At 42.2% G+C, this 12488-nt stretch overlaps 1 protein-coding gene across 1 annotated transcript; it reads right to left on the bottom strand.

Moving 5' to 3' along the window:
* Positions 1 to 317: 317 nt before the first annotated feature.
* On the bottom strand, positions 318 to 4773 carry LOC146186721 (uncharacterized). Its single transcript, XM_084607374.1, has 2 exons — positions 4118 to 4773; positions 318 to 658 (listed from the first exon to the last, which is right to left on the bottom strand). The coding sequence occupies exons 1-2, from the start codon at positions 4748 to 4750 to the stop codon at positions 629 to 631; spliced, it is 663 nt and encodes a 220-aa protein (XP_084463500.1). The 5' UTR covers positions 4751 to 4773; the 3' UTR covers positions 318 to 628.
* Positions 4774 to 12488: the final 7715 nt, after the last annotated feature.

Below are 12488 nucleotides of genomic sequence, written 5' to 3'. Positions count from 1 at the left end.
ATAGCGCGCCCCTTCTCAAACACAACCAGCATTTCATTGAACGCATCACAGTTCACCGGCGTTCTATAATTTGTTTACTGGATCGGTAAGGCGCAGTATCTGTCACTCGCGGAATCCCGCAATCAACCTCGCGGTAGGCATGAGGAATTTTCAAAAGCGTTTCGCGATCCATTATCCAGCCAGGTAACAACTTTTATTGGCGCAAAATGCAAGAAATTATTTCAGGCTGGGCGAGTCCAGGATGGCCTCCAGTCGGGGACGACCTCTTAAGCTCGCGTGACGAGTGCCAGTTGCGTGGTTTTTCTTTTTTTTTTTTTTATTTATTTATGAATACTGCAATCCCATGCGGGATTTTAGCAGGGTGGGATACATCCTTATAGACAATAACATAGGCAACAACAACAAGAATACAAAGTTCAATAAGAGGCGGAAACAACAAACAAAGTAAGTCATGGCAAAACAGATGGTTGTAATGATTACACAAAACCGGACAGATTAAGGCGTGAACAAAATAAGTTTACAGATGGCTGTGAAACAGTGTCATTGTCTAATTTATTCCATTCGGTGATAGTCCTGGGAAAGAAAGAATATTTGAAGCAGTTATTGCGAGTGGAATAAGGAGCTATTGTTAGGGCGTGTCTTTGTCTTGTGGCATATCCTGTAGAGAAAGAAATTATATGTGACACGTCAACTTTGTAATCACCCTTTATCAACTGAAATAGAAATTTTAGGCGCAGTGCTCTGTTCCTTTCGGTAAGAGAAGGAAGTTTGGCCTTTGCTAAAAGTGTTGTCATTGAGGTGCGCCCAAAGCTATTGTAAATAAAACGGACTGCCCTCTTCTGCAAATTTTCAATCATATTGGTGTGTTTTTGTGTATAGGGATACCAGATAATAGAGGCGTATTCTATGCTTGGAAGGACAATGGTTTTATAAGCCATTAACCGGACAGCGGGTGTGGATAGTTTTAATGCTCGTCTTAGAAAAAAGAGTTTTTGATTAGCATTACTTTCTACGTATTTAATATGATTTGTCCAGCTAAGATCTTTTGAAATCCAAAGACCGAGGTATTTAAACTGCTCAACTTCAGATAGAAAAATATTCCGGGCTGAATACCTGAAATGAAGAGGGTTCTTTTTATGGGTTATTTTCATAAATACTGTTTTCTCAAAATTAACCTCCATTTGCCATTCTTCACACCATGAAACAGCTCTTTGAAATGATTCATTTAGCTTTAACTGATCATTAGCGCTGTTAATTTCAGAATAAATGACGCAATCGTCGGCGTACAGGTTAATCTTAACATCAATGTTATTTGTAATATCATTGAGAAAAATCAAGAATAAAAGAGGTCCAATAACAGAGCCTTGCGGCACGCCGGAATCAACTGAAACCTTCGAAGAACTCTGATTCTTAAAAGAAACATATTGTTGTCTGTTCGAAAGATAGCAAGAGATCCAATTAATGAGCTGTGGGTTTGCTAATATTTTATCTAACTTAAATAGTAACTTTTTATGTGAAACTTTGTCAAAAGCTTTTGCAAAGTCCATAAAGATTGCATCGATTTGTTTACCTGAATTTATTGTAGCTGCGAAATCATGTACGGTAATAGCTAACTGTGTGGACGTGGAAAAACCTCTTCTGAAACCATGTTGGGCGCTTGATAGAATGTTGTACTTGTCAAGAAATTCAGAAATATGTTTGTGTATTATATGCTCAAGAAGCTTACATGATGTTGAAGTTAATGAAATGGGGCGGTAATTTGTAATTTGATTTTTCTTACCACTCTTATGGAGAGGCTTTATTTTTGCTGTTCTCCAGTCTCTTGGAACTTGACTGTCACACAAAGACTTAGAGAACAAAGCACATAAATACTTTGAAGTCCAGGGAGCATAACGTTTCAGAAAATCATTGGGAATGCCATCTGGCCCGGGTGATTTTTTAACCTCTAGATTTAAAAGTAGATTGAGTATGCCTTGTTCAGTGATGTTAATGTCATGTATTGGTGGATATGAATTATAGAAGTTTGATAGAATGCCATTGTCTTTAGTGAAAACAGACTTGAAATGGGAATTAAAAGCACTTGCAATTTGACAACCATCTTCACATTCAACACCATTAATTTCAAACACTTCATTCGTTCTACATGTAGGTGTAATCAGCCTCCAGAATCTCTCGGGGGACGATGAAATGAAATTGGGAAGTTTTACACCATAGTATTGATGTTTGTCAAAAGCTACTTGTGCCTTTAGCTGAAAAGAAATTTCAGAAATTTTCTTCAGTAGTGCAGGTAGATCCTTAGCAGTACCTTTCTTATGCTTTAAACGCTTAAGTTGCCTTTTCAGTTGCAAAGTCCCACGAGAAATCCAAGGGTTCCGACTTTTCTTTTTTTAAAATTTGAGGAACAAAACGATCAATGCAATGGTTTATGAGGCCCTTAAATCTTTCCCACAAAACATGAATATCATCGGTGTTGTTCAAAAAGGACTCAAACTCAAAAGATAGCATATCTATTATTGACACATCATCTGCACGCGAGAAATTGGGCACGGATATTTTCATAGGCTGCTTACGTAGAGAGACATCGGAAAGCGTTAATAACACAGCCTGGTGATCTGAAATACCAGGGAGAACTTCACAGGTGCTGTTTGTTCCAATTGCTCCACTTATGAAGAATATATCGAGTATTGATCTCGAGTTAGTTGTTATTCTCGTAAAATTTTCAACGACTTGAAGTAGATCAAACTCAAACGCTATGTCTATCATCATTTCGCCACATTTATCTCCCCGAACATTTTGTGAGAAGGAAAGCCAGTCTACGTATGGCAGGTTAAAATCTCCGGCCAAAATAATCCGATCACCAGGCTTCACATGTTCAATCATATAGTTTCTAAGACCATCTAGTACTTCAGGGGAAGAGTTAGGTGGCCTATAAATAGCACCTATAATATACCTAATGTTGTCATGATAGGCTTTGCAGAATATTCCCTCGACGTTTTGTATGTCGGGCATTCTTGCCATCGTTAGACAGGCTTTGAAAAGGACACCCACCCCACCCCCTTTGCTACCACGATCTTTTCTATGGATATAGTAACCGCGAGGCACAAATTCGCTATCGTAAACGCTTTTGCTTAACCATGTCTCCGTTAATATAGCAATGTCCGGGTCACAGGCTCCCAAGAGTCCTTCTAATTCTGTGCATTTATTAACAACGCTCCTACAGTTCACGTTCAGGATTTTCAGTACGCGAGTGTCACGCATATTCCGTCAAACTGCCATTTTTCTTTACTTTGACTCGCATGCCCTTTACATCATCCCAGTAATAAAGCACACCATTTAAACTGAGCTTGTCGTAAACTAGCTTTACTTTTGCTTTGTCGCCCCTTTCTTTTTCTGAGCTCTTCCACAGGTTTTTGCGCTTTTCACGAATTCTAAGCGAGAAATCTTCTGAAATAGACTCATTAGAGCCCTTCAGCTTGTGTGCAGCCGCTAATACCGACATCTTTTCACGATGATCGAGGAATTTCAAAATTACAGGTCGGTCTTGATTTGCATCGTTTTTTCGCCCAAGTCGGTGACAACTTTCAATGCTTGATGCTTTTATCTCTAGCTTAGTTTCGAAAAGCACACCCACTGTGTTCAGGAGTTCTTGAGGTGTTTCGGTGCAAGGTTCTTTTATTCCATAAATAATTAGATTATTCCTGCGACTAAAATTTTCCAAGTTATCTATTTTACTTGTTAGGGAAGCTAGTGCAGATTCAATTTCGTTCATATTTTCTTCCATATCTTTTACTTGAGCAGTTACCATACTAAATGCGTTAACCTGTCGCTCCACACCATCGACACGTTCCGTTAAAGAAGAGATTTTATACACTATGTCTTTCTGGGTGGTTTGTATATCCTGGATAGCTAACTGCATTGCGTTTTGACCAGCTAGCAACTGTTCTAGCATTTCTTTTTCACTAGGGCCAGGATTAGATTCTATGTCCCCACAAGCTAACAGGTCAAAAGGAATCGAACGAACACATGTAACAAGGTATTTCACACATGGTGGGCAAGGCAGCAGCAGCAAAAATCTGTTGTCATTACGATAACATTTGACCGGTAAGTACCTACTGACCTGGATCATGAAGCAAAAAGGGTTGCTAAGCATGTTGCCTGCACGGCTGCTGCCAGGCCCACTGGTTCGATGCGGCATCCACGGTTGTTTTATACCCATCGGTGAGCTGTCGTAAGGTGACGTCACTTTAGATTGGTCCCAGGGGGGCGCTACGGTGGTTAAACTTGGCTGTCCATTGATGACGCAGCAGTTGACGGGAGGGGACGGTGATACCATAGGCAAGCGTAGCTTCTCGGTGCAGATAGCGGCAGGATAGCAGGTGCACGTGGAAGACGCCTCCCAGCTGATAAAAGCCACGACCTGGATCATGAAGCAAAAAGGGTTGCTAAGCATGTTGCCTGCACGGCTGCTGCCAGGCCCACTGGTTCGATGCGGCATCCACGGTTGTTTTATACCCATCGGTGAGCTGTCGTAAGGTGACGTCACTTTAGATTGGTCCCAGGGGGGCGCTACGGTGGTTAAACTTGGCTGTCCATTGATGACGCAGCAGTTGACGGGAGGGGACGGTGATACCATAGGCAAGCGTAGCTTCTCGGTGCAGATAGCGGCAGGATAGCAGGTGCACGTGGAAGACGCCTCCCAGCTGATAAAAGCCACGACCTGGATCATGAAGCAAAAAGGGTTGCTAAGCATGTTGCCTGCACGGCTGCTGCCAGGCCCACGTGCACCTGCTGGCCAACAGCTTGTCCCATTCCTCCGCTGAGGGAGCTGGCAATAGTGTCTTTGGAGGGGTCTTGGGTGGCCTGCGTCTTGGTCTTGGGTGGTCAGCGCAGTCACGGCATGCAGGGTTGCTAATCGGTAGGGGCTAAGTTTGTAGCCGTCTGAGTGTATTGGCTTGCGCCTGGACCAGGTCGGGGTGATAGGCGTGGTACGTGCATCTTAGCTCGCGATAAAAGTTCGTTATCTCCATGTGTGTGCTCGGCGTTTCGACGGGCGCGTCCGTTGCCGATAGATCTCCCGTCTCCCGGTTGGTTAAGCCTCGGGCTATATGGTCGACCCCTTCCTTTCCGGAGTTACTCGCATGAGCCGGAACCCATACGAGATTGATGCTGTGATTGAGAGATCGGTTGCGCCAAATTCGCGTCGCGAGTGCGCTTGCAGAATTTTTTGCGAAATTTTGAACGGCGCTCTTTGAGTCGCTTAGAATAGTTTTGGTGCGGGGATCCGCGATGGTCAGTGCGATAGCTACTTCCTCTGCATCACATATGGAGCTAGCATGATATGTTGAGGCGTTAGTGAAGGCTGACTTTGTAGTGGCCATGCATGTCACGTATGCTCCGTTTTTGATGTGTTGAGCTGCATCAACGTACACTGCTTGTGGATCGTTCTCGTACTCCTTCTCAAAGGTCTGTGCTCTTGTCCTCCTGTGGGCATGATGTCTGCCTGGTAGCATTTTCTTGGCTATTGGCTTAACAACTAATCTACTAGTAACATCATCCGATAAATGGGATGTTGCGGTCACCTCCTCAGTGGGTTGAATGTGGAACGTATCAAGAATTACGTGTCCTGCAACGCTGCGTGATCGGCCGGTCACTTGAGCGGTCTTATAGGTATCAATTAGTTCAGACAACGTTTTGAAAATTCCCAATTGCAGTAGCCGATCTGAGTTGACGTACACCGGCAAGCCAAGGGCCGCTTTGTATGGTATTCTAATTATGCTACTAAGGGCATATCTGGCCAGTAATCGCGCTTCACTGGAGTTCTTAAAGAAGCTGTTTTTGCCTTACAAATTTAGCGTGCCCATTTTTCGGTTGAGTATTCTGTACCCTGGAAACAATTGTATAAGGACTTGCTCAACCTGTTTGTACCCGTACCCCTGTACTAATACAGGGTATTGTGGAGACCCAGGACAAGATTTCCAAAAGAGAGTTAGGAAGATTCCTGTAAACCAACAGTTAAATCGTTTATTTTTGCAAGCTTCACTCTAGTACCCTTCCTGTAAAAACTTGGTTTACATATTAAGGTATATATGTACCTGTGACCCTCAAATGTACAATTTGTAGAAATGCCAGAGACCATCGATCACGTTTTCATAGCCTGCTCGGATTCCGTTTTTCACTGGTATATATTACAAGAAACTTTAGAAAAGAAACTACTCATTAATCCTTACGGCATCTGGTTTCTACCCATATAGTGTGACGAGGTCTCATACGACATGATTATGGTGCTAGGCCTCCACAACATTTAGAAAACGTGGAAGGCTTTTATGCACACCGAAGAAAATGTACGGACGGTCAGGGACAACTGCAATGAAAGGGTCACATTTCTCAGATATGTTCTCCATAGTCAGCCTGAGCAGCCTCAATGGATGTATGTGATCGGCAGATTGATCAAAATGAAAAAGTTTCAATACATCGCTCAAGTCAAAGGTACGCTAGTGAGTTTATTGTCTGTATGTAATTTGTCGACCGGCAATAAAGAAAAAAAAACAGGGGAGTGGCGCTGTTGGCAAAGCTGTGGGCTGGGATCTGAGTGATGAAGGTTCGATTCCCGGTAGAGACAAAGTTTATTCATTTCTTTTTAACTATCGCTATCGAAAGCGTGACACCTCTGCTGACAACCTCCTGTCGACAACGATGAAGCATTAAAGGCTTTCGCCTTAAAATCAGTTGCTTTTGTATGGAGTCTCTATATCATAATGTACAAGAGCGTGGAGCACGAAAATGTAGTGGAAGAAAACATATATGAGGGTTTTACTTGAGAAAATTTGTGCTTTTTCAGCCTAATATAACCCATCTACGCATATATACCAAAACAAAAAGTCGGGATATGCTCAGCACATAAAATAAGCCTGTTCCTAGAGGATGAGGCAAAGAGCTCAATGAAAAGCAGAACTAAATAATTCGAAATGAAAGTTTCATTTGCTAAAAAAAAGAAGCGAACTTTTGTGTAGCCTTGAAGACTAAGCAGGGATGGGATAAATTATTATATTTTTTGCATTCTTCAGCTCGCAGAACATAAGACCATGAATGTGCAAACACAATGAAACTTTTAAAATTGAACCAAGAAATATACTTACTCATTTGGCAGCTAGTACTGATAAGCGTACAGATGGAATGTAAAAATTTGGTTGGGCTGAGAGGAAAAAGTTTTGGGTCGAGAAGGTACCTACATCCCTGTTCCACCCTCCATTTGTTCTGTGGGCTGCTGTGTATATGAGTGCTGGCGCGAGGCAGAGAGGGAGCGTGCAGCGTGGGGTTTTTACGTAGAGAATAAGAGGGGTGAAAGGAGAAAAGAATGCAGCAAGGTTCAGTAAACCCTTGAACGAGGCAAGCGTGTTCTGTGAGCAATAACATGAACAAAGGAGAGGGTTTCCAGGAGCCACTACAGCTGTCATGTTTCTTCACTGCTACAACAGGTTGAGTTGGGATGGAAAACTTTCGAGGGTCCTCCTAAGCCAGAACGCATAAAATGTGTTTGGATTCTTTGCGCTTGACGCACTCCTGCATTCCAGAAACGAAGGGGTGTTCATAATTATCTTCTGACTCAAGTGTAAATATATATATATATATATATATATATATATATATATATATATATATATATATATATATATATATATATATATATATATATATTTATACTACGCGAATATTGCAACACCACGTGATGCGAGAATCTTACGACTAGCACAATGAGGGCTCACAAAGGTTTAACCCACTGTACATCGCACTTGCTTTATGCCTAACGTAGCAACACCGAAAAAGGATTAAGTGCAAAGAAGGCGCATATTTATCTTTGCCCAGATGTAGCTACGCAAAGGAGGAACAAAGAACCAGAGCAGCGGTAGACTGAGCTCTGCCTTTAGGAAGCTGTGTACGGGATAAGTGTAAATGCAACGCAAGTGTTGATTGACATTTGTCACGGATGATATACGTGTGCGAAGGAGAAGCACGGGTTCAGAGCATAGATGCACTAATCTCTCCACATATGCGCCTGTGTAGAACGATGGGCAGATACATCAGCAGTGAGTGGATAACGGAAGACAGGGCGTGTGAACAGCGTGCACGACATACAGGAAAATGAAATCACACATCACATGCCTTAAAATGCGACATTTAGGAGAAATTATTTAGCAGGCCGAATACGCTACGGTAAGAAGTTATGAGCTTTATGGTTAAGAGTTTGATAAGAAGTCACAAGTTGCAAAGCGTATGTGCCATGATTAAGGGTCATATATTCCTTATTAATACAATTTCATGTAGCCTATATATTTGGTGCGTTGCTTTATGTAGTGTTGCTGTGCCATGGCTGTTCATGGGCCAATTTTTGGAGATAGGTTAGAGAGTATTATATTTACACATCGATAGTCGCATGCCCCATAAAGCTGCCACTTTGGTAGAATCCCGTTCTGAAGAAAAATTTTGAAGGAGCTTGAATGAAGAAGCGTTACTATGTGCACAGCAGGACGAAAAAAACGAACCAGATTTCTCACCCTTCCAATACTTGGGCCGATTGTTTTCTTTAAATGAGAAATGCAGGAGTCCATCACAAAGAGAACTTGTCACGACAGTTACATGATCGAGGCAGTAAGGAGGTCAGCTAAGCTACTAATTTCCAACGATGTCGAAAGAACTTAAGACCGTAAACATATACCACAGAAAAGCGCGAGATAAGCTTAGCGCAGCACAGAGCAACAAAAAAATTTCACATGCGTGGTGAACACAGCCTCAAATTTGCAGATACTTCCTCCTTCAGCAAGTGGTCGCTGCAAAATCCTGGCAATCACGTCCGAAAGATGACTTCCGTACACAAAAATGAAGTGCAGCAGGCAGGCCTTATGGCACGTATGGCAATGAAACCAACAATTGCAGGAACAAGCGGTGAGTCACATTACAAGAGAGTGAGGCACTTGTCTTTGCGACGCATCTCGGTACTCCGCCGGCGGCACCCGCCGAGCGGCAACGGAGCTTGTGCGAATCAGGGCGCCAACCCGGCTTCCCCTTATCTCACTCCGGTGCTAGCAGCGACACCACACGCCGAGCTCCAACACCACTTTCGCTGCAGCTGGCTCATTTTCAGGCGCCTGTGGGAGGCTTTCCTATGCGGGCACCTGTAAGGCTTTCGATTTGCTGGCGTCCGCACCCTGAATTTGTGGAGGAGAATGCGTTTATTATGATTTCCCGCCTCCCTTTATTTTTTCCCGTTTTTGCCCGCATTTCTTTTGTCAACTTTTTTGTTTCGGCATCCTTCGCTTCCTATGAGTAGTAAGGCGCTTTTTTTTTTCTACAGTTTCACTGTCACCCCCCGTCTGCCAATTTATCCGCCTTAACGGAGTTGCTTAGCTAGTTTCGAGATTCCCGCTCCCCTGTCATACTGAATGTGCTCCACTTTCTTCTCCTTTTGGGGAGAAGCTCTGCAGTTTCACGAAATCGCTAGAGTGCAGCCTACTGTGGTAAAAGGCAGACTCACGTGATTATCATAAGAAATGTCATTTTGGTCGTCCGGTCGACATTACCATCCAATCACATTACCAGACAGTCAGGTTATTTTAACTTCACTTATATTAAAGGACAATCAGGCCGTCATAGGAAACGCGTGTGAAGGCACATCGCATAAGTAAAACATAAATAAATCACTCAAATATCACCGTTGTTAACAAGTAAAGAGGCACGGCATAACTAGATTATAGCTGTCAATTCAAACATAACTAAATAAACAAAAATGGTCAGAGAATTTGAACACAAAAACGGTTTCACTGTTAGCTTAGCTAAATATTGAGTCAATGTTTACGGATTTATTCTACCCGAAAAGGCATTCCATTCTCTTATAGCTAGTTGAGAGGGTAAACTCTTGGATGCATAATTACCCTGAAATGTGGATTAAAAGCTATAATAGCCCATTTCATAAATGTTAATTCGACTTCATCACCATGCTACATTCCCTACTATTGGCGGAAAAACATTTTCTGGAAATTGATATTGCGGCTATAGTTCGTAGTATATAAGAATACGCAGCAGAACATGTTCATAGCGTTTCCTTAGTTGCACATGCGTTTGTGGAGCTGTAACATGAAATGTTAGCATTTTATGTTTGGTTTGTTTTCGCCCCCCAGTGACGATATCTTTGTCGCAGTACACAATATCAAAAAGCCAACTTAATAATTTATGAAACGTGTCTCAGGTACTGTAGTTGTCAGAGTAGTCACCATTTAGCCTTGATTTCACTTTTAATATCAATACGCCTGTTCTTGTCCTTGCTGAACTTTTCACTAAGAAATACATGCAACTGTTCTAGTTTTCCTAGATATATCTTGACCACTGAATAGTGCACAAGCGATCAGAGTAGAAGCAGCTTGCTCGCAATTGAAATTAGCTAAAATTCAAGCTGGGCGACAGAGCTGACGTGAAGACGTCTCGTTTCAACGAATGTTAGAAACTGCTTCAATAACCGTCACATTGCACTTCTCCTCACGTGAGAGATGTCTTTTAAAATGGACTATTCATACACCTGACTCAAGATGCTCGAAAATTCTTTGTTTAAAGCTCTGCCCATAGGAAGATTACTACAAAGAGGACAAATAATTTTTAATCTGCATCTCGAAGCGAGCAACATTAGGAGTTTTACTCATTGCTTCACACAGTCATTGCAGCATTTACTTCGGGATATAGTTGTATAATCGATGGCCTTTTTCATACGCTCAACTTAAACAAGCAGACGTTGTATAAATACCATCTGTATATGTTATTTTGGTGATATTTAATCCACTTCAAATTAGCGGATTCGTGTGTATAGAAATTTAGAGGCCTTCGTACAATGCGTGACATTGCAGTCTATGTTTCATTACAAAATGTTCGAGACAGACTTTTAGATACGCGAACACATTTACCGCTCGCCGAGAATAATAAAGCGAGCCACTCCACTTAACAAGCAGCTCTTCGATGCCCTGATGCACCCCGAAAACTAGGTAAGCACCAATAGCTTTTCGCCATTATTCCGCGGAAGTTATACGCAAATTTAGAGGTAGTGATTGCTCGAGAACTGACACAGAGGAATTAAATATTTCAGCCTCGGAGTGTCCTTCAAGCACTGTTATAGGTAAAGAACGTAGAATAAAGTAGTAACTACAGTGCTGTACATCATTGCCAGTGTTGATTTATTTTGTTCGTAGTTTTCTACATAACAAACCTCTTCTTGTCTGTAAGCGCGGAGCGAATGTAATTTATAACCGAGTGAATTACTTTGCGCCTAGCCTCATACAGCCCAAAAACATGGACATCTAATATGCCGGGTTAGGAAGGTTGATAAAAAGTGCACCGGGCGAAAAGCATTGGCAGCAAGCCATGCAAAGGGCACAAGGGGGTGAGTGTCGACGTTCGCACTGTATTAGTCGCCGCTTACCTCCGTATTGCAAAGCGACACTTGAATCTATCCGGTCTCTTGCAAGCGTTCTAAATGGGTAAGTTTGGTTCTAAAGTTCCTGACAAAATAAACTCAGTGGAGGAAAGTCCGGGGCAAGATGTAAAATATTTGTTAATTTTTAATTGTTACGTGAAATAAATACCATTACCCTGGAAAAAACAAAATTAGTTATTGGGCTTCATTTAAAAAGCTTCTTAAAGTGCAATATAGAACGCAAGACACCCCAAGGGAAAATGAATAGCGATCTGCATGTTGTAAATATTAAAATGAAAGCTATATTAAAAGTCCCTGACTACGTTTTAAATTTCGCTCTTTTATGATTTTGCTTGCCTTGTTTTGTGGTCGCTGTCGCACTACTGACTCTATAGTAGTGTTTGGTATAATTACTGGCATTGAATAGGAAGCATTGTTCGCATGACTTACACCTGAAACAAAATTGGGCCGACCTGATTCTGGGGTTCTCGCCTATGCGTACTTTCAGGGCTCCTGAGGGCCTGAGTCGTGACAATATTAATCAATTCAACCCCTATTAGGCACACTACATCCTCTAGATCCCTTTCATGATGAAGTAGCGACTGCTTTTGACGATGCATTGCCCAAAAGGGTAATAAATATTGTGGTATGCGTCAGCGAGAGTGAGAGTGAATAATATTTAGGAAGATATGGCATGGATTCGAAAATTCTTCAAGAGCTAACGGGCCTGCAGGTGGAGAACTGCACATGCTACTTTCAGAGTATATGGTGCTGAATATTTCTTCTATGTTTTCAATATTCACTGAGCCTGCCCGCTACATTTCAAAAATTGTTTACGAGACCATCGTCCTCTCTGGATAACTTCTACCGTTTTGAAAAACGGCACAAGAATCAGAATCTGTGACACGGTCATATTGTCACGCTACTTTTTACTACATTTGCATAAGGCAAGGCATTGGAGGGTGATAACGTCTGTGCTCTCAACCTGCCAATAATAGAGCGCTGCTCTCAGACCGTTGTCCTGAGGCAGTGTGCC

This window comes from Amblyomma maculatum, chromosome 6 (assembly GCF_055883805.1).
Source record: "Amblyomma maculatum isolate TAMU_Amacu chromosome 6, ASM5588380v1, whole genome shotgun sequence".
NCBI lineage: Eukaryota > Metazoa > Arthropoda > Arachnida > Ixodida > Ixodidae > Amblyomma > Amblyomma maculatum.
This window is presented reverse-complemented; position numbering and strand designations above follow the sequence as displayed.

What these genes read in the sequence shown, in the direction of transcription:
- LOC146186721 (XM_084607374.1), bottom strand. Translation starts at nt 4,750, where the DNA reads ATGCTTAGCAACCCTTTTTGCTTCATGATCCAGGTCGTGGCTTTTATC. An exon ending in CTTTTTGCTTCATGATCCAG is followed by an intron (nt 659 to 4,117) that starts GTCAGTAGGTAC and finishes CTTTCTCTACAG; the next exon opens with GATATGCCACAAGACAAAGA.